This window comes from Corvus moneduloides, chromosome 3, assembly GCF_009650955.1.
Source record: "Corvus moneduloides isolate bCorMon1 chromosome 3, bCorMon1.pri, whole genome shotgun sequence".
Lineage (NCBI taxonomy): Eukaryota > Metazoa > Chordata > Aves > Passeriformes > Corvidae > Corvus > Corvus moneduloides.
In genome coordinates this window covers 6,396,138-6,421,796 of record NC_045478.1, presented here as the reverse complement: position 1 = coordinate 6,421,796, position 25,659 = coordinate 6,396,138, and the positions used below count along the sequence as shown (strand labels likewise).

Below are 25,659 nucleotides of genomic sequence, written 5' to 3'. Positions count from 1 at the left end.
AGCAAACTGCTTTCACCTAGAGTATAATTTTCTTCCTTTTTTTCCCTCATTGTTCTTCTTTCTTTTTCCTGCTGATTTTCTTCTTCACATAGTAGTAGTTCATGTGGGTTCCTGAGATAGGCACAAAACTACATCCTGTGGCTATTGATTTATACAAAACCCTAAACACCTTTCCAGGCACTCCACTAAGGGATTTTAAAACCCACACAATTATTCCAGGAGAAATTCTAAGTACTGCAAGATTCATCTCTATTTAAATGAATGAATGCCTTGCTAAAAGACTTTTCTTTCACCATGGTAAGGAAGAACTGTTCTAGGAAATAATTCCAGCAAAGACTGATTTCATAGTTTAAGATACTGGTCCCTAAGAGTGAATTTGGCAAAGACAACATTCAGAGAAGTAGAAATTGAGCCTCACATCCATATGAAAAAAGTTTGTGTATGGTTTTTGGGGTAGAGCTTTCAAGGTTGCGGTCTAGTTCCTTGGACAAGAGCCCTTGTTGCACAAAAATATTTAATGGAAAGATATGGATATCCATCTCAACTTCTCCTTCTCACTCTCTTCGGATGGGCAGCACACTTTGTCTAAACAGTTAAAGAGCGATTGGACCAGAGGAAAATAGAGAAACTAATGGTACAGGCATGTGACCCAGATTCTTTGAAATACAGTAGTACCTGATTAAAATCCCTTTTCCCAATGGGAGGGAAAGGATGCTTGGACCTCCATCATCCCCTTGCTCAGTGTGCACCCTACACTACTCAGCGTGCCAGATCCCAAGTAAAGCTTTCAAAAGTCATAATAGAAAATGGGGAAAACATCTTTATTACACTTGCTATTTAGGTGAGGTATTTAGACTAGAGTCTGACATTTGATTCCCTCTGGATATGTACAGCCTTTAAGTCCCCCACAGTTTTCCTTCTGACTGTCATATTTTAAGAAGGAAAAAAATCTGAAAAGTTATTTTTAACCAGTATAGCTGGAATCAAAAGTTGTCCCTATCCATCAGCACAAAATCAAAATTAGAGAAGTCAAGATATAAAATATAATGATCCGGAGGAACAAGATCAGTGAATAACCCACTTAAAACTTTGTCCAATTGAGTCATTCCGCTTTCTGATTTAATTCTTGTTCTTTTTGACAGTTAAAGAGAAAAAATTGAGGGGGAAAAAAATCTAACACAAAACTTAATTATTGTTGACCGCCCTGAAACATCCTAAAAGGGAATTGCCTTCCACAAGGTGAATATCCATCTGCTTTAAACATTAGGTCTGTAGGAGAAATCTTGCCTTCACCACACCACCATCCTTTCTACATGCTGAACACCTGGAAAAATGGCAGCAAAACTAAAGGTGGGTTCACACAAATTTGTTTTCTTGTTGCACAGCAATTTTATGAATGTGTTTCTGGCCCACCCAGATTCCCACAAACCACGGCCCTGCACCCTCAGGGACTGCAGCTATAGCCAAGATGGGCTTGTAAAATCTCAGGGGTAGCCCAAACTGACTCAGTGAGACTTAGAGCTGCTCCAGCACCACATCATAGAAGTACTCATGGTTCACAGTATTTTACATCTGAAAATCAAAATCGGATAAAGAACAAGTCTTAGTTTAATACAACAGTAAAACCAGTAATTCGTATTGGGATTCAAACCCCCTTTTCATTTCTAACTGCAAACTGTGGTTGTTTTAACATCCATGTGTAGGTGTTAGATGCACCAGAACCACTTCTTTTTATTAAATCCTCATTTAATTCTTCTTTTATTTTCAGCTTCAACTCCAGAAAAAGCTTACCATAAGCAGAAAGCTCCTCACTAATCTCCAAATCTCCATGGAGAGCGCATCTGTTATGGTGCTCCCTCTGATCTTATAGTTTTTCTACTGATCTAAAAATAAATATTTGCTCATAATTTATTTTAAAAAACCAGTTTCTTTTTCAGGATATCAGAGTAATGTCTATGAAAGAAAGGAAAAAAAAATCTGCTCTTTTATTCTGGCTTTGAAGAAAGCTAATAGAAGTAACACCTGATTCACTCAGAGAACTATTTTTAAGCCGTTTATAAGCACGACCTTCAAAGAAAGACAAAACGCCTTCTTCAGTGCCTGTCATTGGATCTCAACCTGCCTCAATGAAATCAAAGTGCTCTGTTTTTCTGGACCCATAGGATGTGGGCAGGACCATCCCTCCCTGGGGTCATTAAAACCAGTCTGTTTGAGAATCCTTGAACACTTTTTCAGATAAAACTCTTTATGTCACCTCTGTGGGACAAGACCCTGCCAGGAAGAACTCCTGTGGCTCCTACAGAAAAGTCACTTTGTGTCTTTGTGTGATCGCGAAGCGCCTCTGCACAGTCAGCCAGTGGCCCAAATTCCACTGCTGGATGAATGCTCCCTCACCACTTAATGCTGTGCTGTCAGGACAAAGCCTGTCCTTCCCTTTGCCTCGTGCCTGATGTTTTGCACTGGGACATTTTATTTGGTGCCTTCCAACTCCTGCTTCATGAAAAAAACTGTAAATATGATCCTTTCATCTTTTCCTGGCTACTTGTGGCCCCTACTCTATCCCATCAGATTCCCCCTCTTCCAAGATGAGTCCATTTAACCTGACATTGTACAGAATCTGTTCCACAATTTTTAAAAAGGTTTTGCTGCCCTTAACCAGTTCTTTCCCTCTTCTAACATTTCCTGGGACAGTGCATTGGAGCTGCGCATGACCGGTGCAGATGTGGTGCGCCAGAACTCCTGGCAGCAGCCTGGCACCGTTTCCCAGCTCAATCCTAGTTCCTCCTACTAAGTTTTTGCTGTATCTGAGCTCACTGTGTGGGCAGAGTAAAATGGGATTGAAACACTGCCAAGTCCAGTCAATACCACCCAGCACTCAGGTTTGCACTGAGGAAATCTGCGGTTTCTGAACCTTGGCTGGTCAGATTTACAGACAGGTAAGGATAAGGGGGAGAGGATGAGTCTGGGAGGAAAAGCCTCCACCTGCCTGTATCTCTGTACCTGATGCCAGCACTGCCTGGCAGGGTTTCCCACTGTGTACCTGTCGTCACATGAACAGAGAAAAGAAGACAAATCCCTCTCCCCAGTTTCCAATTCTCCTCAGATGCCTCGAAGAACAGGACAAAGCTACTAGTAAGAAGGAGACCATCTCACTTTGATGTCCTCTCCGGCAAGAGCAGGTTAAAAGCCTTTCCAGGTAACACTCCACTCCACTGGGTCAGGATGCCCAAACCATGGCAACTCCCAGATCTTGATTTGTAGGATCCCTTAGCCAGAGGTGTCAATTGTCTTTTGGGGTCAGGGAGAAAATAGGTGGAGACAGTATTTTTTCTTTATTTAGAGAATCATTTTATTCAGAGTATCCTCAAATATCTTCTCAAGTGTAGGCTTTGCTTGTTTCTCATTAGACTGTAATGGTCCTCACACACTTTTTGCAGCCACTCAAGTCATAGAATCAGAAGGGCTTGGGTTGGAAGGGGTCTTAAAGATCATCCAGTTCCACCCCCTACCATGGGCAGGGACACCTTCCACTATCCCAGGTTTCTCCGAGCCCCATCCAACCTGGCCTTGAACACTTCCAGGGATGGGGCAACCACAGCTTCTCTGGACAATCTGTGCCAAGGCCTCATCACCCTCAGAGGGAAGAATTTCTTCCTAATATCCAATGTAAACCTACCCTCACTCAGAACAAAGCATTTTACTGCAGACACATGCAGGTTATGGATTGCAGTTAAATGTCACCAAAAGCAGCCTTGATGTGAAAACATACAATTTTGTGATCAAAACCCAAGACAAAACCACAGGTAACAGCATTGATCCATTCTCTTGCTTTATTTGAAAACACATTCAGATAACAAAATGCAGAAAATAAAGTCTGCCTGTGATGTCATCTATCTGGCGGGGTGTTTAGGGGACTGAAAACGGCAGAGAAAAATGATAATCACCACTGTTGTTCCAACACAGTGACAGTAAAGTGTCCCCTGATGTTAAGTGCAGTCAGTAAGTAAGGTTCTTTACTGCTTCATAACACAGTATTGTATATTAACAACATATTAACTCAGCAAAACCACTTGAGAACTTACACAGTTATTTACAGGCTCGCTCCATAAATTTTCTCTTACATTGGTGATTGCAGTTCCAGGACATTGCACTGACACACAACGTGTTGGAAACATTGATGGACACAAACAATTGAATTTTATACTGTGAGTTACAAAATCAGTAGTTAATATACTCTCCTACTGGTCTGACCTCTGAGGTTCATTAATCACCATACCTAGATCCTCCATTATGATTTGAGCTCCAACATGATGAAAAAATTCAGTAATAAATATTTTAGGAAGTTTTGTATTAGTTTCTTACAGCTTTGAATGTTGCTTACAACACCAGCATGCTATGACTGACACTTCAGCTGTGTACTCCAATGGGTCATTGGGAAGGTCAAGTGCATCTTTTAAGGACTATAATGACACAGAACAGGAGGAAGCTGAAATCACTCAAAGCCAGGAGCAAAGTGGCCTTCAGCCTTCCTCACCTTTGTGCTACCAGCCAAGTTAAATCTTTAGTGCAGTCAGTAAGTCTCCTCAGCAAAAAGGACCCTCTTAGCTCAAGGTCTGAGTGTTTACATCAGAGTTAGAGAACCAGATCCCAGACAGTCGTCAGTACATCTGGAATTTCTTGGGTCTCATAAAACTGAAAAGACATTTTCTCCTTTTATTTCTATCGCAGTCTCAGAGCAGTACCCTGATTTTCGTGGGGTTGCTCCTGGTTAATCTCATCTTTAACTGAGAAAGAAGCCCACCCTTCTGCCCCCTTTCCCTTTTCCCTATGGACCCAGACTCCCTGCTGTGGGGGTTGTTAACCAGATGCAACTCCAACCAGGCAGCTGAGGCTGTTGTGGTGGGAGATGAGCAAGGCAAAGGAAACACAAGATCCTTTTTATGCATAAGAAACTGGAAAGAGATGAAGACCATGGACTTCCAAGCAGATGTGCACATATTTTCAGCAGGAAGGAGTCTGATCCCCTAAACAGAACAGAAATCTATCTAATACATGCCAGTGATTTCTTTTTCTACAATATTAAGCATAGACCAGTATCAGGACACTATATGTGATTACAATCCTACTGCCAACAAACTGAAACAATAAATACAGCACGTATACACAAAAAATTACACTTGAAATTATTTCTTAATAGGACACACCATCAGTAGTAGAAATATATCTCTGTACAATTAATACACCTAAGCTTTGAGATAACAATCATATTTCAGTTATTTTGAGTCAGTATCACTAAAAGTCTATTGGTGCCTTTGTAAATTTAACTCTATTAGAAATACAATTCCTAAGAATGAAAATGTAGCTCACAAACCACTAATATATGTTTTTCTGAAGGTAATTTTCTCATGTAATTTCCCTGTGGTTGTTTGGTGTATTTTTATTTAATGACTCTGGGATTCCAGATTTATTACCGTATTCTCAAAAGCTCAACAGCACAGCTGAAAATATTTTATTCCTACAAATTGTCCATGGCAGTAATTACAGCACTTTATTTCAGCTTGAACTGCAAGTGTTGCAGAATGATACCTCTCTGAAAAGCTCATCTAATAACTGTGAAAGCAGAGCTACTTCTTTCACTATAAAATTTAACTCGGTATCTGCACATGCCACTGCATTGCACCAACTTTGGATTTTGAAACCACTTCATTAGAAGTGAAGTTTCACTATGTGAGGGGTCTTTTGAAGCCAGTTCAGTGTAAACAATCCAGCTGTCTGTACAGCAAGGTCAGCACTCATTGCTTCAGCAGCAAAGGCAGATTCTAAGGTGAGATACTACTAGTGTTTAAATTAGGAAAATGCTCAGAAATCCAGGTATCAGGACTAAAAATGGCTGTTTAGAAATACTGCCCATTGTTAACAATTTTTGTTAGTAGATTAAATAATCTGTTCTTGAATAACTGGTAGATCATGCCCCATCTTCTTTCTTTGAGAACTCTTCAAAGCTTGAATGTTCCTGTAGTTCAGAAAGTTCCATTCCAGTTTTTCCTGCCTTAGCTTCCAGCTTTGATTCCTCATTCTATCACCTTCTGAGACTGCAAATAACTCTCTTCCTTCATTTACATTATTATTGCCTCAAAGTTGTTTATACACTGATATAATTTACTCTCAGACCTTTCCTCTTTTAGACTACTTTGCTTGACCCTGTCACCCTCTCACCTTAGTTTCTGTTACCTATACGTTATCATTTTTTTTCTCCTCCCTGTTACACTTTCTCTAAAGCTTCCCTTAGCTTTGGGGACCAGAACTGCAGACACATAGGCAGGTTCTCCTCCTCTCAATCTGAGAAAATGATTTGTAATTAAGGAACGAGGGTCTTTAGGTGCTCCAGGGAAATACTTTTCAGTGTTGCAGACTGCCTTCATGAATGCAAAGCTGTAAGATAAAATCCCTTCCTTGATATGTTTTGCAAGATTTGTGCAGAAAGAGCCAGAGTTCAACACCAGCCTCTGATTTTAGGATGCTGAGCCTCTGTGTAGGCCCTTTTAGAACCCAAAAAGGTCTTTCCATCTCTATTTTTGTACCTATTTTCTACAAATACATATTTCCTAAATGTTTTGTATTTTCACTAATGTAAGATTATGCTCGATGCAATGTAAACAAAATTTATTGTGTACCACACATGTATCCATCATCTAAGTCTGAAATATGTTCTGTGCAACATCAGGTTTTGGTCAGCACAAAGTTTACTTGATATTTCACAAATTTATTAGCTATATTCCACAAAGATTAAGAAATCTACTCCCAAAACTCACTTTAGGCGCTACATCCAAAATAAAGACCAATGATCATCTTACTGACTCAGGGAACCTACCAAACCTTTATCAGCAACTTTCATTCATTGCAGCCACCTGATTTGATAGTGAATGTGTCTCTCAGAATAGAGCTCTAACAAACCACATGGGTTTTCTTTTCTACCCAACTGACACACAAAACTGCAGTTAGTATTGGGAAAGGCTCGTTATTCATGGCTGGTGAAGCTCCCTTTAAGTTCAGAAGTAACAAAAGCATGACAATACGTAACTAAATCTTGTATTTCGAAAGGTTTTGCTCTGGCTTACAGGTCCAAGATCCACTCCCCCAGCTACAAAGTGAAAGAGGCGTAACTGGGGAAGTGCAGATCATTCCAGGCAGTTACAAAAACAGCCCTCACCGTGTGCACCGTGTTCCAAGTGAAGGAGAATATGAGCCATCCTGAAAAGCAAAGCATGTAGGTAAGAAAAAGGTGTGGGATGCACAAGAGCTCAAGAACATGGTGATAATATTGGAGATGCTCGTCAGCAGCTCTCCAGAAAATCTAGTTCAGGCAGTTAAATGTTCTTCCTTGGGGCCAGAGAGCTGCAAAGGCTTGTGAAACTTGGGAAAATACAGATGTGAAGGGAACCAACAAGACCTTCCTTGGGAGGAGGGAAGAAGAGAATTTGGTGTTATGGTGAACATCATTTTTTAAGAGCTTCTTACCCAGGAGAAACTCATCTGGGGACATCCTGAGCTGGGAAATGTGACTAAAAAGATGCCAAAGCAACTCTCCTGAGGGATGCAGTTTGATGTATCTGAAAGTTCCCTGGTGGGAAGAAGAGGTACAAACAGAAACACAAAATTAATAATGTAGAATTCTGGGAGAAATAAGTGCCTGGTCATTTAGCAGCTATTCAGATTTATTCTCGTGACCAGGATCACCCTGCACAGTGGAGGTGGGACAACCTCCAAAAGACATTGTGTGCCAAGAGGAAAGTTCCACCAAGGAATCCAATTCACTATCATTGTGCCTGTCATTCATTAATCACACTCTCTTTGTATGAAGGCACATCAATTTCCTCTTTTGCTTTTGATGCCACAAAGCCAAAAATCTTCTGCTATCAGCAGTCTTTTGCTGTGGGCGATAAATATTTTTAACAAATCACTTGCTGGGTTGGGTTCTTTTCATTTTTATTACAGGTCTAGAAATAAAATTTGCTACAGCTGTATTCACCTGCATGGACAAATGCTCTCTACTCTCTTCTAAAATCTCACAACCATAACTTACATTTTTAGTACTTTATTTTTTCAGCTTCTGTCATAAAAGTTTGTTTAAATCTCCTATTTCAAGAGTCTCTTCAGGCATTTTAAACCTTGATATTTCTTCATTGTCAACATATTTCCAAGTCTGCAGAAGAAGGTTTATAGTCATTCTTCATCTATGACTGAAAATGACAAATAAAAAATTTCCATATCCACATGCTTTGCATAATTTCACTATCACTTCAAAATACAGTATTGCTCTCATTACTCTCTTACTCTCAATCTTACTGTCCAGGTCAGCTCATTATCTAAGTGGAGTCTTAGCCTATGTCAATTACTTCCTTCAAGTCATGGACAGTGAATTCAAATAGAATTTTGCTTCTTGGCAGCTCAGTCTGAATGCACACAAAGGTTACATAATAAAAGATCCTCATTTATAGCTATTATTCTTGATGGCACTATTTTCATTGAAAAACATTAATGTTTATACATAAAAAGAGGAAATTTCTTAATGTAACAAGGAGGATGAAATATTGAAAACGCAATAAAGAAATCTTCCTTCAGAGTCGCGTTCCTTACTCATTCATCACACTGAGTAGGTTTTATTCTGCTGGTGCTTTGACAAAGACCAGATCACAAAATAGTATAAGTTTGGAATTTGTAAAACATTTAGATTTCTAGAACAGCAAAGTGAGAGATTCACTGTCTTTTGATGCTCTCAGACCAAGGTTACATATCTCAGTTTTATGGAATAATCAATTATCAGCCTCAACACAGGGAGAGGAAGAAACTCTGCCCTGAGCATCAGTAGCAAAGTGCTATCTTTAGAACCATCTGGGTACAACCTTCCAATCAATTCAAAGTTGACCTTGAAAATTCAAATCCATAATAAGACCACTCACTCCTCTAGCACTGTGATCCCAAAGAGAGCACAAATTGTATGAGCTGCTTTACATACAGGTGAACAAAGAGAGTGCTCCAGTTCTCTTTCGTCATTGAATCCAATGAGATCCATTTGCTCTTAGGTTCAGATTCTGCATTTAAATTAAGCACCACATGCTGGAGTGTGCATGTCCTGCTTGATTCAGGGGAACATCTTTCACTGGAACACATGCTCAGCATAAACTTGTCTTTAATTCCTGCACAAGCTGGAGTCCTAATGTTTCTTCTAGTGCAAGATACTGTTCAGTCGTGGCAAAACTGAGTTTTCAGACAAAAATAACTATGGCACTGAATAAAAAATAAATAAATTTAAATAATATGAAAATAAATATCTTTAAGTCATATGAAACACATTTATCATTATTCTGGAAGTTCATATTTAGAGTTTATTAAACCTCTGAACTCTTTAGGTAGCATGTGTATCTAGTACATTCTCTATAGTGGAATTCAAAAATGTCTTTCATTCTTTAAAAATATAAAATTCAGCCCTACCACAAATGGGTATCCACTCCTGGGATGACCCAATAGCAGTTCTGAGGAAAGTACATAATTTTAAAAAATAAAGGGAAAAACTTCCCCAATTTAAATTAGAGGACGGGTTCATGCACAAACTATGAGTTGATCTACCCCTAAATCTGGGTGCCTGGTGTGTAATTCCTACAATTTTACCAACAGTGTTGCTTCAGCTAATCTCATTTATAGGGCCACTGTATGTCTGATTTACATCACACCTTAGTTATGATAAACACCTATAGATACAAACAAAAGTTTGCCTGGATGAAGAAAATAATAAAAGCTGCAGGAAGATGCAGGCAAAGTTGTTAATGTCTTCATAACCACGTCTGCAAATACTGTACAAGATGCCTTCTGCTCTGGATCAATTTGTGGGCACAATTTGCAACCATAGTTAAGAGATAAATTTGTCTTATGCTGAAAGGTCTGTAGAAATGAAAGAACTCAACTTCTGGGGAAAAATTAGCACAAAACAATGTACAGGTAAAAGGGCAACTCTTCGTACCTCTGCAAGTTCTCTTAGTATTTATTCAAAATTCTTTTGTTAAAACATTGCAGAGAAGGAAGCAATACCCAGCTTGGGAAATTCAACAACATTCTACTTCTGCTACGTGGTCTGAATATCATTTGAGAAAATAGCAACTGCAGAATGGGAGTGCTGGGACATGCCAACAAACATCAGATTAAACCTTTATGATATTATTGTATAAAGCAATATTAACATCAACACAGATCAGCTACAAAAGAAGTTCAGTTCAGTGTGGCAGGAAATGCATGTTAAACACATTTCTGAAATAACAATAGAATAAATTAACATTAAACAGGAAATATTAAACAGGAAAGTAATCGAAACTTTTTCATAAATGCTTTCTTTCCTTAAAGGAACAACCCAGAAGAAAGCTTTGCCCTTGTAACTTTGTTTTTAACAGCCAGCAGAAATCTGTGTGGGAGACTCTTTGACTTACAATTAACTTATTTTTAATAAAATCACATCCTTCTTGAAGAAATGACACAGAAAAATCAAAATCATTACTTTAAGCATCAAAAATCTGCTTTTACTGAAATGCTAGTTTTTGATCTATAGTGATGCCTCTACCTTATAATAAATCCAAAAAAGAAAAAGTAGATAATAGAAATAATTATGGGTCTTACCCAACACAACTGTTTTGGCTGCCTTACTCTGCAGGTCATTTCAAAGCACATTATTTTTCTATTTAATGCATTAGGAACTTGCAAAACTTCATTCCCCTAAATAGTTACTAATCTTCATCTTTCCAGGACTTAGTGTTTAAAAACTACTCTGCAGCTGCACTTTGGAAAGACTCCTCTGTCAGCAGGGCTGTGACCCTTCTCACAAATACACTGGTTTGAATCTAGTTTCATGGTTTGGATTGAGGAAGGTTCCGCCATTTTATATCTCGTGAAGTGATCTCATAAAAAATTGTGATGAGTAAAATACAAGATGAAAAATTCAGTTATCAATCAAGAAGGCAAATCTTTCTGCTTGTTGCCATCATATTTCCCTGTAATTTTGGCCAGAGAATGATAAAAATGTGTGAAATATTAGTTTCCTCAGTTTGGCTTGGGCTGACTTCATTTCAGTTCTGCTTTTTTATTAAAAAGTTGTTCATAACTCCTAAATGAAGCTACAGTTTGAGCAAGAGACCTTTCCCCTCTCATTCACAATTGAGTAAGGAATTGTTATTCTATATCTTGTAAAGTGGTCCTGTGTATGTGTGATACCTCTGACTTTGCTGTCACTAAAATCAAAATGTTTCTGAATATTGAAGGACTGAAGTCAAAGTTGGTTCAAGACAGCCTCGTGATTTGGAGAGATGCTCACCAGGGAAATCCAGTCAGCTAATGTTTCCCCACTGTGTAATTCAGAGCCCTGATAAGTGAAGCTCCAACTCAGATTTGTCCTCTAAGGAATCCTTTCTCTTGTGCTCCAGGTCTCCAGTGACTGCAGCAGGAATTTAGGGAGATTAGCTTTGGTAAACTAAAACTGGCCTTTATGAATACTTTCCTTCCCCTGAGGGGAAATATCATCCAAACTATCATTTCTGTTAGTGCTAAGAAGAGCAAAAAAAAAGGGCATTGTAAAGCATCTGAAGTGAAGGAAAATTTTAAATAAAACTAAATTTTCTCTGTTTCTCCTTCCTCTGAGTACTTAAAATATTTGCCCAACTCTAACACACTATTTTGGTCAGGATGGAAAGAACTGTACATTGTACATAGGAATAGTGAGTAAAATAAACCTGTCACCATGTTTTAATTCATTTACAGAATGAGGAACTTGAGCCAGTAGTGTTGTTTTCATCATGTTTTCATTTGCTGTGTGTGAGATGAGCCCTCATGCTTCCAGCTGGGTTTCGTTCATCACTGCCGAGTCCCTGTGTGCAGATATGGTGTATGTCCTGTGGGGAGGAGAGGGTACAATGGTCATTTTCTTCACACCAAGTTGGGAATTAAGGTCCTACTTCTGGGAAGTGATTCCTCCAGATCATTTTGTTCGCTGCACAGCCCCAGGGAAGCCAGCTTGCATTCAGCATGAGGGACTAGGTGAAACCTCCTTCTGTGATTCTGTGGCTGAAATAGTATCAGCAGGTTAATTATGGAAGGAATTAACACAATTCTCTTCCATTTGCTTCACTCGCAATAGAGGTCATCAACACCTTCTGGAGGAAACTCATATGATCACATGGAAGAAAAGGATGAGGAAGACAGGATTGATCCAAAACTCACTAAAACCAATTAGACTTTTTTCCAAACAATATCAATGGAGTTGGGGCTGGATCTAAAAGCAAGGACTGTCTCCTTGCTTCTCTTTATACACCTTGAGTCACTTTACAAATTCCCATGGCAAGAAAAATCCCAAACCAAAATGGTCACGGTCAAACCCAAGAAATAAGATCCAATGAGCTGTGATCCTTGGTAGACCTTAGTCTGGTCGTTTTGGAACATCATGTTCTCAAAGGTATCCTACTCCCCAAAGAAGAAATTACCTTGATTTCTTCAAAGAGCTCTTGGCCTTCAGCCCTCCTGACCGGCAGCAAGAAAACTTGCAATCAATGACCTGGTAAATGATGGGGTTGTACATGGCTGCTGACTTTGCGAGCAGTGTTGGTATCACTGAGAACTGGATGGGGACTGAATCTGGCTGTCCAAAGGCTGACCAGACTGAGACTACGGCGTAAGGGATCCAGGCAATGAGGAACCCTGCACAGATCAACATTGCCACCTTGTGAGAGCAGAAAAGAGACAGCGAGGTTAATTCAGAAGAGTCAAACACTGGCAGAGCAGCACTGAGCTGGGAAGAATGAAAGGGAATTGCATTCCACTGAATGGAAAAGAAAAATGATAACTTGCTTCTTCATATAAATATACAACATGAACAAAATCTGCCTCCTTATCTCGTGCCTGTGCTTCTTTCACCTGACACAGTGCAGTTAATGAGTCTGCTTTAAAAATGCAGCAAAGTCTGGCTAAATATGAGAAAACTAAATGAGATTTCAGAAAATAATAATAGCTTGATATTGAATTCAAATTATTTAAGGAGGGGGTTTCTTTCGAAACACAGAATCTCTTTTTTAGGAAAATACACAGATAATAGCAGAACTCCGAAGGTTTTTGAAAAAAAATCCTTTGAAAATTGGGACTTTAACTGAGAGTGAGAATGCTAGTAAAACGTCTAGATTTGTTTCTCCTAACCCATATCATGGATTTGCACTCCATTAGAATATGTAGATACTTTAAAAAGCAAATTCATATTAAATATTTCAGTTCTGATAAATGAGTTCCGGGTAAATTAGTAAGTGACTTGCTTATAATATGAGGAAACATAACCATAAGAAAGTTCAGTAAAAATGCCAAAGAAAAACTGCTTGGGGCCAAAATTTGTGATTAGCATACTTTACCTGAACCAGCCTGTCTGCACTCAGTCACAGCCTGATATCACTTCGAATGATACCACGTCATAATACATCCTGAAAAACATCTGCCTTTATACTGCTGCCATTGACAGATAATTGCTGCATCCAGACTGGTAGCAGCACATGTGCACTCATTTGGAATAAGGCAGTTAGCAGGATTTTATTACAAAAACAAACAAACAAAAAAATCCAGAAAGCACAAGGAGTTTGGACATTGCATAATCTTTCCTGTAGCCTGTTCTTTTTGTTGTCTGTCACTGAAGGAACAGTGGGGTGAGCCAAGGATCTCAAACACAGACTGTTTGTTATAAATTGTACTGTGGAGTCAAACCGGTTAAAAGGGAGACCAATTTTCCATATTTATATTTATCCCAACATTACATTCTCCAGTGTAGATCCAAGACAGGAGGGAAAATTACTGGTGTTGCAACTCAGATCACATTGAAGTTTTACATGATCCTCCCAATATGCAAAAAAAAAAAAAAAAAATCTGCAGCCTCAAATCAAAAGTTTCCATTGCTCTTCAAAGGAAATTTGCTAAATAACCACCAAAAAAAAGTAACAATTTGAAACATCCCTTTAAAAGGCAAGTGCAGTTGCACCAGCTGTACTGGCAGCACTGGCTGTACAGGTACGTAGCTGAGATTTTCAGATATGTTTAGACATAATGACCCTTATTGCTCTATGTTGTATAACTTTCAGTTCAACTCCCAAAAATTGTAATAAAATTTGATCAGTCAAGCAAAACTTGCTGCTTGTCTCACTCTTGGCATGGCTTGCAGAGGTTGGTGAATCTTTTACAGATAAGGAATCTGGTTTTGTTCAATACAAGCCTTTATTTTGAGAGGTTTCCTGGCACAATAACCAGTATCAAGGATCATGGCTGTCACCATTGCCAAACAGAAAATAGATTCAATCAGAAAACAGGATATGGTCTGAAAAGGAAAATTAATTTTAGCACTTCAGCATTTTTATTAGCAGTTCATGGCTGAGCCTAACTGATAAATTGTTTGCATAAAAACAATTGCAGTGTCACAGGACCAGTTTTGGTTTATATCTTCATTAACAGAGGAACGAAAACTGTCTGAAAGCTCTATTTCCCTGCTACAATAATCTGCTCTTTATCTGTTTTCTGTTATAATTCCTGTGAACATCAAACTCCTTAAATTAGTCTTTACAACTGTTTCTGAAAGCAAAAGGTTTTTTTATGGTGGGGAGCAGGGCCACAGGGAGATGATATGACTTGTAAGGTCACAGGGGGATACTGTGTCAGAGCTTTAGAGTGAGTCATGATCTCAGGAACTCGAGTGCCCTAATCACAGAATTATGTTTCCAGTCCTGTTTTTCCCCATCTTGTCCGTAACAGAGGAGAAGGCTACAAAAGCACCTTCGGAGCATCACGTTATTGTCTCCAAACGTGCTCATATGACCCAACAGAGCAAAATGAGGAAAATGTTCCTACCTACCTTGGTCAGCTTCATCTCAAGTATGTGGCTGTTCTGAATCCTGGTATCGTAGTGAGCAACTTCTTTGGTGGATGATTTGACTTTTAAAATTATTTTGACATAGGAAAACACAATCACTGCAGTTGGGAACAGGAGGCAGAAGAAAAGGATGCTCAGAACAAAAGCCTGTCCAGCCACCGAAGCCTGTGCCAGCCACCAGTCCAGAGTGCAGGAGGTCCCAAAGGGTTCGGGGGCGTAGCTCCCCACCCCAGCAAAAGGCACTGTAGCCCAGAACGTAGCATAGGCCCAGATTATTGCCAGGCAGATAAATGCATGATGTCTCTTAAGCCAGGTACCTGGAAGAAAATTCAGGAGTTACAAGTTCATGTCCAGATGAATTTGGCACAATGGAATACATCGTGTCACGTGGAAGTGTCCAAGGCCAGGCTGGATGTGGCTGTGAGCAATCTGGTCAAGTGGAAGCTGTTCCTGTGGAGACTTTGGAACTGGATGGTCTTGGAGGTCCCTTCCAACCCAAACCATTCTATGATTCTTATTTAAATATGAGTTTGCTTGACTGTTTGACAACAATTCTGTCATGTTCATCTTGGCTTTTTCCAGGTATCCACAGTGACCCTGCACTCATGTTGTGCCTCATGAAGACAAAGACACACTCATGTGGAAGGCTGCACCTGTCCTTATTTCAGATCTTTGCTTTAAGTTGCGATGAGTTACAACTGAGAAGAGTCCAGACTAAAGCAATCCAAACAACCAGCTCAGCAACAGTTGTTAGAATCTTGTCCAGTAATTTCAATTCTTTAATGTAACTTAGGTTTTTTCCTGTTCTTTCTCTCCTGTATTACCTGACTGAAGTTCAAACTCTGTGACTGAGAAATAAGGCTTTACAAAGGAAATAAGATAGCTAGGATTTAATTTTACTTTGTCATTTTTTTCCAGTACAGAAAATCAACATGTGTGTCCTGTCAGAAATATCTGTAATAGGTGTTTTCATGTGTCCTTGCTCTTTTTTTGTTAATTAAATGCCAATAGAATTCCTGAAGATCAGAATATTGTTTCTCTGCTCATCTTGCATACAGCTCTAATTCATCTAGAAAAAGTTTCAGTTTGCAGGATTTTCCTCATCATCTGTGTTCAACATGTAGGACTCAGATAGGACTAACAAATTTAAATCTTTGGTTTTGCAGAAACTTAGAATAGGGTGTTATAACATCTCCTTCCATCTAGGAAGCTCCAACTTGTTTGCAGTCTCTGACTCACAGGGGAGTTTTCACTCACTTCACACTAACATTACGGAACTCTCTTCAGGGTTTCAGAGTGACTTAAAACAAAACCAAAGCAAAGAAACACCTGTAACTTGGATGTGTCCAGTGTCCCTTCCCAGCTGATTTTACATGTCCAGATCACTGGAAGGGAAACAAACTTTGCCTGACAAATGATGTATTCATGTATGATGGCTGAGAGACAGGAAAGGTGGTTCATTATGTTCAGGGGTGGAAAAACAAAGCAACAATAACATAAGTATTAAAAGAGAAACGTTTTTGAACCACCTAGACTGAGCATGATAAATCTTTGTTTATTGTTTATTTTGTATGGACCACCATGATCAGAGCCCTTTGGAATAATGGTTTTGAAGCATTTTCTCTCCCATGGACTAAGATGTCATGTTAAACACCACAGCTGGTGGCATGAATGCAGCCAGCTATGAAATATTCACTTCAGCTCACCAAGTCCGTGAAAAATTGTCTATGACTTGGATTACCACTGAATTATTTTGAGAAGATTTCTACAGAAAGAACTGAAATCCTGCTTGATACTATTGGTGTATCTAAAACTCAGCTAAGGAGACCTCCTCTGTACTCCCATTTAGGGAAAAAGTTATGGACACACCAGGATCTATGATCTATAGCACATCTTAGCACAGTAGCACAGCTTTTACCTGCTTGCACAGACTGGCTTACTTACAATTCCTAGCTGCACACAGTCCTCACAACTTAACATGATCGATATTATATGTCATCACAAAGAAATCTCTTGGGTGCCTCAAGTCACATGGGCAAAGTGTTTCTTACTTGTAAAGTCACCTTGAGCATCCTTTGTATTTGGATGGAGAATTTAGTCCCTTACAATGCAAGAAGAACATCCTTTTTAAACTGTGACAATATCCTTTAACTGGAAAGAATGAAGCACATAATACATCATATTCCAGAGGTACAAGATATTGATGGATATGGTGGTAACACCTTACACTGCTAAATTAATTTCATCCTCTCAGGTTCCATTTCCATACTTGGGAGACAGTTTCACATTATGACTTATTGCCCTTCCAAATCTCTTAGGTGTTTTAAATAGGTTGCCACACACCTCAGAGGAATTTAGGCATCTAATAAGGAATATTTCTATGTGTTGGTCTATAAGACCCTGCAATATGTGCAGTACTTTCCTCTGTTAGTGCTAATAGGCCTTGATAGAAATAAAGTGACTTGTCTATGAGGGGTTACAAAAACACATGGCTTAAGCAGGCAGCAGAGGGTGTTATGTCCAGAAAAATGAATTTAACTGGAATTTCTTGGATCATGCAATCATGTTTTTCTCATCTTTGTACTCCCCTCTATTTTTAAGAAAAGCATTCTGAAGAGCTTAATTATGATTTCAGTGTAGTAAACTATTGCACTTAATATAGCTTCTCTGCAATCACAGATAATACAATTACCTATACATAGACATATATTTGGCTTACCATAGGACAAGTGGCAGATCTTCAGGTACCTGTCCAGGCTGACAGCTGTCATAGTGATAAGGCTCCCACAGCCAAAGAAGAAACCAGCCCATCCATACCAGCGGCAGCCTAGCCATCCAAACATCCAGCGGTGGCAAAAGAAGGAGATGATGCTGAAGGGTTTACCTACAACTTCAAAAGGAGAAGAGAATGTCAGTCCGCTGGAAAAATCCATCATTGAGAAAATCTTCTTTTAACAGAAAGGCAAACTCCCTCCTTTGCACAAAACTAACACCAATAAAAGTGCTCTGCAATGTGGAGAAAGGGCTTCAGGCACAGTAGATGTGATGACTTTAAGCTGAAGGAGAGTAAATTTAGATGGGATATTAGGAAGAAAATCCTTACTGTGAGGGTGGTGAGGCCCTGTCATGGGTTGCCCAGAGGAGCTGTGGATGTTCCATTTCTGGAAGTGTTCAAGGCCAGGTGGGATGAGGCTTGGAGCAACCTGGTCAACTGGAAGGTGTCCCTGCCCATGGCAGGGGGCTGGAACAAGATGGTCTGGATGATCTCTTCCAACCCAAAGCATTCTGTGATTCTATGACTTGTGTACCCTCCATGCACAGGACTGACCCTAAGACAGCTGTAGCTGGATCCTATGGCACCAGTGCATGCACAGGACTGACCCTAAGACAGCTGTAGCTGGATCCTATGGCACCAGTGATGTGGTAGGATGAGCCAAGCCTGCAGGAGGGCTGGAAATAGGTGCTTTACTATAGACCCCAGGAACCAGTGGTAAACCAAAACTCTGGACCCAGTCAGGGGCAGGCTCTTCCCAAACTGAAAGCTTCAGAGTATGTGTTAAGTCCACATGCAAACACATCAGTACAGAAACAGGATCGATGACAGCAAGTCTGAGCTTGAAACAAGCACAGATCTACTTAGTCTACATCCCTATAGCAAACTGAGTGTCTTCAAGCACAAGATAAAGAAATTTGCCTTCAAAAATGACTTTTGCAAACCTGTCAAGGCCCTGCAGTAGGACACATAGCAAGGTAAAGTGATAGGTGGGAAGGACAGATATGGTCACATCATGGACTTGAGCTGCAGAAGCAGTTTCAGCTCCTCTCCATGCCACATATTTCTTTGGTGCCTCCTAGCAAGTCACCTGCACACAGATATCAAAACATTCTAAGCTTCCCCAAAAAGATGGGAAATGCATAACTATTTTTGAGGCTCCCTGTTAGTGGCACTTTAGCTTGCTCCTCCACATGTAAAAGTGAGTGCTGCATTATGGAAGAAGTGAAGTTCGGTCAAATGTTGTTCTGTTCTCACCTTAAAGCAGATTTACATTATTCATATTCTTTGTAAGTATTGTAACAAAGAGAAATTTTGAAAATTGTAATTTTCTAGTTGGAAATCTCGGCTTTCTCCTAATTATTACCTTTTTCTTGGTCTTAATTTAGGCAAAGAAAAAAAAATCAACTTTAATGGAACAGAAAAGTCAAAAATTTATAATCTAGGGACATATGTTTTCCAAACACTTCTGTTTTACTTACCAGCCTGACCTTAAATTCTCCCAGCCTGAACATTCCAACTGCAACATTCAAGCAACATTAAATATTGAACTCCATGTTCCTGTGACTGTATTCCTTCCTGCACAGGAGCAGCCAGAGCTGTCACGATCTGCTAATACAAGCGGGGGTCGTGATGGTTCATTTATAGATCTCAGAGTGCAAAAGGACACAAGGGATTTCAGTTTTAATCAAAACAGTGCACCTTTATTAAGTGCCCACAACACGGTAATGCAATAGAGGAGAGAAAGAGAGAGAGATAAAGAAAAACAAAGTAGAGAGGGAGAAAAAGGGGGGCAATAGCTACCAACAGATGAGACAAAGTCCTCGTGGTCTTCTGCCAATAGATTCATCTTCTTTCCATAGGGAGATCTCGAGCTCAGTTATTTCAGAAAGTCCCTTTATAGTTCTTTTCAGAAGCGAGGGGCAACTGGCCAAGAGGTGGGGAAATCTACAGCCGTTGTTATGGTGCCCGTTGCTTTGGGAAAACAGGCACAGGAGAGGTTGTACAGGACAGGTTGTACAGGACAGACGTACAGGACAGACGTACACGACAGGTGTACAGGACAGGTTGTACAGCACAGGTTGTACAGGACAGACGTACACGACAGACGTACACGACAGACATACAGGACAGGCTGTACAGGACAGGTTGTACAGGACAGGTGTACAGGACAGGTTGTACAGGACAGACGTACACGACAGATGTACACGACAGACGTACAGGACAGGTTGTACAGGACAGGTTGTACAGGACAGACGTACAGGACAGGTTGTACAGGACAGGTTGTACAGGACAGGCGTACAGGACAGGCGTACAGGACAGGTCATTCCTTTCCGCTTCAGCGCAGTCCCTCCCACCTGGGCAGCAAGAACGGCGCAGTCCATTGGGACCTGCACTAATTTTCCTCAGGAATGCGTACCAGTTCCCAGTGGGCACATCCGCAGGCAGCACTTGGCAGACATCCCACCTCAGCCAGGCCAGGACTCCTGTGCTCAGTCTCTGTCCTCGGCGATGATCGTGAGGCAGATGAGGGATCTTCGGACCGTCTCTTACAAGAGCACCTCATGGATTTGAAAACATCTCAGCTGCTCTGGGCTGGATTCCCTGGCTGAACTACAGTGTCAATAACGTCATAGAAGCTCAGTGAATTGGTTTATGAAGAGAGCAAAAATGATCTTGCAAACTGTATTCCCCACAAGGTAAGCTATTCATAAAAGCCAAGACAAAAATCTCTATTTTGTTGAAGTGATCTGTAGGAAAATATTCTTGATTTTTCCTAAAATCATTGCATTTTACATTGAACTGATGCAAAACCATGCATTCTCTTTTCATTCTTAACAGAAAATTAAAGCATTTCTACCAAAACCGAATCTTGCAGAAAGTTACCTTTGTCCACCTTCTATGCCAAAAGCATCAGGATTGAAAACCCTTCAAAATGAGATGTGTTTTTAAAAAAGGTGTATTTGGATTACTTTCCTTCAGCCTAAACCTGTAAGGAAAGTTCTGCCTGTGCTTTTCTCTGATGTGCTTTTCTCCAAGCTGAATAAATGCATTTTTAATTTTTCAAGCAAAAGCTGACCTCAGTGATTAAGGTTTCAAGAAAAACATTCAATATGGCAAAGTCTAGGATTTGTGCTAACACTCAGCAACTTTAGTCATATAAATAACTGCCAGCTTTAAAGTCCGACACTTTTGTTGGCACAAAATCAAATTTCAGCCCCAGGACTTGGAGCAGCCCAGAGCACGGTGTCAGTGTGAAATGAGCCTGATGCAGCTTTGAACAAGGGGCTGGTGCCATCCCGTGGAAATCTGCAGGAAGCAGAACTCTGTTCTTATAAAAGTTGTTAAGACAAGTGTGTGAAATATGAAGATTTGAGATAAAAAATCCTATCTTCAATTCATTCAGCACACAGAATGTGTCACATTTCCCAACTTAGCACCTTCCATTAATAAAAAAAAATTAGAGAAGGCAGAAAAACCATGCATGGCTCTGCCAATCACTATTTTTAATTCCAAAATTTAAACACACAGATGGAGTGATTTCCCAGGGAAGAAAGCAAGGTGACCAAGTGATGAGTTGGTAACAGACCCTAACAGAGAAATCAGCAGCCCTCACACTAAGATGGGTCCATGGTTAGGACATAGAGTTTTTTTGGTTAGAAGATACCTGTTAAAATTCATCAAGTCATAAAATCACTGAATATTTTGGATTAGAAGAGATCTTAAAGCTCATCTCATTCCACCACCTGCCATGGGCAGGGACACCTTCCACTAGACCAGGTTGCTCCAAGCCCCATCCAATCTGGCCTTGTACACTTCCAGGGATGGGGCAGCCACAGCTGCTCTGGGCAACATTCAAAATATAAAACTGGGGAAATTCTCCTGAAACACTCCCTCTCATTGGGGTGACCGTCATAGGAGTCAAACAGGAGCCTTATAAGACAGATTCTTAAAACACAAAGAAAATGGGAATATCACAGGAGAGGAATAAGCTAGTCTGGGGTTTTTTCCTTAACTTCTAATTGTTGTGAGATGGAAATAGTGTCTCCATGGCAGAAATGCCAAAGAAAACATTGGAATTTCTCTGCGTGGTAGCAGTGATATTTATACCAACATCTTTCTTCTACTGAATTAGTATTTCCTTCAGAAGTCCAAGTTTACTGACCACAACCACTGGAATGTGTAGGGATGAGCATCTCCTTGGTCTTGTGCCCTGAGAGCTCAAACAAGCGTCAGTCTGGGGAGGCTGGGAACCACCACTTTATATTGTTCAGTGATAGTTTGGGCATTTGGATGAGAGCAAAAGCATCTGGCAGACAAGCTTAGGCGTGGTGTTGTATTTCCCACTGATTCATTTGTTAAATGCCTTTCACATTGTTACCTCCCCACTTTCCCCTGCCCCTAGTCCTGGCCACTCCCTCGGGTTCTCCCTATTGGTTCCTGTACCCCAACTCTGCCCATGGACCACCCCTGTGACCTGACAAAACCCCCCTGCACCCGGATCACGAGGTCTCTCTGCCCCTGGGAACCGCCTGAGCGACGTGGAACCTTAAAGGTCCTCAGAAGCCCTCAGAGAGGGATCCTCCTCGCCTCCTTCGCCATCACTGTGTTGTAAAGCTGATAGCTGGACGGAGCCAAACCGTGGAGCCATCCAAAAAGGGCTGCGGGAGGACTGAATGTCTGCCCCGCCCCAAGCAGCCCTGCTGAGCTCCCAGGGAAAGCTGCAGCTTGCTAAACGAAACCTAGCACTGCAACAGTTAGGAAAAGGGTGCACTGGAGCTGAGGGCAGAGGTCCCAGCACATACAGCACCTAGGGGACAGATGACTCTGCAAGCATGGGAACAGAATTCCATTTATATGGCACTGGGGAGATCCCAGAGCCAGCTGGATTCTGATACCCACTGGCTTGTCTGCCATCCAAAATATCCTTTTCTAAAGGACATCCAGCCCTTTCCCTGTATTTCCCTGTGAGCAGCTGAATCAGTCTCATGTCAAGAGCCAAAACAACCATCTCTGCAACTCCGCATAAACCTCTCCAAAGCTCCCTCCTCCCATGCCAGGACATCCAGACTGTGGGGTTGAAATAAAAATCCTCCCAGTTGGCTGTTATTGCTCATACTCTAACAGATTGACACAAATGCTTATTTTTTCTGATCCAGAGACAAAGGAGGACAGTCACTAGAGAGAAAACTATTAGCTTTGATGGGCCCATGGCCACTGGCATTTTCCAATTATTTGGCTAAACGTGTATTTTTGAGGCACTTGGGTCCTTTCTATTTCACCCTGCGGCAAGAAAACATAATTTTCTGCACCTGTAATACCAAGATATTTTGTGGTTATTGTGCCAGATGCACATGGAAGCTGCCTTTGGAGACCTGCCCAGTGCTGGGGTGAATAGGAGCTCTGACTGTTTGATAAAATCAACCCTAATTTTTCCTCTGTACTGTTCATTTCTTCCCATCAAGTTGTTCAGGAATGTTGTTTTCCATCCTCCCATGTTATTTACATGCAAATAATAGAGCAGAAATATCAGTAGCAAAAGGCATGTGGTGCTCCCATGACTTCCAGAGGAATGTCTCTTGCTGCTGCCAGGCAGAACGGTGAGACAGTAGAAACGAGGGAAAATAAAAACATAAAATTACCTGAAATGCCCAGATCACACACTGCTAAATTAACAGTCATTATCTCAGCAGGTCTCAGCTTCTTTTTTCGCTTTGAGCACATAAAAATAACATACCCATTTCCCAGAGTTGAAAGGATCCCTGTAATAATGGAAAACAAAACAACATTCAAATTAGAATCCTCCTCAAAAACAGCAATATCCCATCCCTGTGAAATTCCCTGATGTTTTCAGCCTGAACCTGTGGTCCTAAGGCTGGGCATTTTACTCTGAAATGTGATCTCCTCTGTGTCATTGTGCAGCTCACAGAGACCTCGATTGCAGACATGTCCCTGCCACAGCAAATGCTGTTTTCCCCTCTGCAATAGGGCATTGCCTTCACCAGCTGAGCCTGCACAGCCATTGATGGAATGCTCAGCACAGAAACCCCAGAATCCCTCTGCTCTGACCAACCCAGCTTTCACTTAAACAATTACACAGCCACAGGCATGAAATTCAGCTCTCTGTAATCACAGGGACCACAATCTGACCAACCTTAAATTTATTAAATAAATAATCAGATGTTGAGGGATACATTTCTAATATAATTTAAATTAAGATATTAATATCAAAGCTTAAATCTTGCATTAAAACCGATTACTATCATAAGAAAAAAAAAAATTGTAAAATAGATCTGATTAATCTGATTTTAACTTCCAGGTGGAATTCAGTGCATGAGCAGGGATCATTCTCATATTGGCTGACATCATTTTTTCCACATCACCACCCAAGGACCTGCAGGTTCATCTGCCATGTAATTAATCACACCGGTACAAAAAACTGTAGAGTTTCCAGTTCCCTTTAAGAAAATGTGTCTTCACTAATTCACGGTTGAAAGAGTTTAAGGTGAGAGTGAGAGCTTTGCTGTGGAAACACAGGACAGCACACAATATCCCTCTCATGGAGCAAGAGTCACACCTGAAGGTGAAAAACCCAGCAGGACCACGGTCCATTGAGCCTCACACCAGATCAGGGGAGACATGTGAGACGTGAGAAGGAGGGAAAGGCAGAAGAAAAAAGTGAAGAGCGAAGGGTGCCTGTGCTGCCATTGCCTCACCAAAGGGACCTACAACAGCAATGAGGGAAATGTTGGAGAGAAGTTCAGCCCTGGAAAGGGTGAGGAAAGGCGTTTTCCATAAGTATTTTAGGTTTGACACCTCTGTTTCTCACTACCTAAATGAGTAATTAAATGTTAAGCTTTGGGGTTGGAACCACGTGATGAGAGTTGGAACAAGATGATCTTTAAGGTCCATCCAACCCAAATCATTCTGTAATTCCATGATTCTGAATTTATTCCCCTCAAGGAGCCTGCTTGCCCACTGCAGTAACTGGGAATGGATCTTCCTGTCTTTATCCTCACCCTGTCTTCATTTCCACAGCTTTTTCTCTGCCTGTTTCCTCCCTGTCCCACTGTGAGGGCTGTCCTGGGTGCTTGGCTACCAGCTGAGGCCAACTTGTCACACTCCTACAAAAAAAGTCATAAACAACCCAACTTTCCTTGGTTGATGAGGCATCAAAGTTACCCTTTGTGCTGTCTTGTATTCAGGGCTCTGCTGGGGCAAACCCTGTTTCCAGAAGACCCCAGCAGCCCCCCAGCCTCTCAGCAATGCTACCTTCTCCAAATATTGTACCTTTGAATACCATGTCATTTTCATCTGAGTCTTCTGGCAGGCCAGACCTCAGGAACTGAAGCTCATTAATTAAATGGGTATTCATTTATTTACTGATTAATTTGGTAATTCAGTAATAAATAATCCAGTATTTAAATGGGCATTTTATTATTTACTCTGGTCCATCAAAGGAATGATCCCCTTGCAAAGGTACCTTGTCCTCACGAAACCAAGAAACCTAACCTGGGAACATCCATGACGCAGAGAGGGAAATGATTCCCAGAGACTAAAACCAATTTATCAAGAAATATGAGTGACTGTAGAACCAAAAGTTTGCCAAACTCAGGAGAAAAATACTTTGATTTTGAATTTTTCAGTATTAAATGTGACACTTATTGGAAACTCTTTTTATTTTTATATTGACAGCATTGCTTTCTATATTGTTTTTAAAAATAAACCGAAGGACAGAAGCTGGCTTATTATTGATCTTAGGTTTTCTCATCAAATTTGATTTACCCTTGGTGAATTAAATTTTAAGAACAACCTACTTGTATGGCTTTGCAAACTTAATCTGAATGATAAGCAGATAGAGGCATTTATATTAATAATTTTCTTCCTTGCAGCTGAGTGAATGAATCTCAATGCTGTGAGCATTATTCATATATTTTAGTCCTTTTCTCTCTTAATG

At 40.5% G+C, this 25,659-nt stretch overlaps 1 protein-coding gene across 1 annotated transcript in view; it reads right to left on the bottom strand.

The window, feature by feature from the left end:
• Window positions 1-3,816: 3,816 nt before the first annotated feature.
• The window catches only part of LOC116442037 (opsin-5-like), a 37,392-nt gene continuing 15,549 nt past the window's right edge, over window positions 3,817-25,659 (bottom strand). The window contains exons 3-7 of the mRNA XM_032104574.1: window positions 23,345-23,464; window positions 17,649-17,819; window positions 14,912-15,246; window positions 12,519-12,754; window positions 3,817-11,930 (exon numbers count right to left, since the gene is read on the bottom strand). Coding sequence (XP_031960465.1) covers window positions 11,867-11,930; window positions 12,519-12,754; window positions 14,912-15,246; window positions 17,649-17,819; window positions 23,345-23,464 — 926 coding nt within the window. The 3' untranslated portion in view covers window positions 3,817-11,866. The remainder of the gene's footprint in view (window positions 11,931-12,518; window positions 12,755-14,911; window positions 15,247-17,648; window positions 17,820-23,344; window positions 23,465-25,659) is intronic.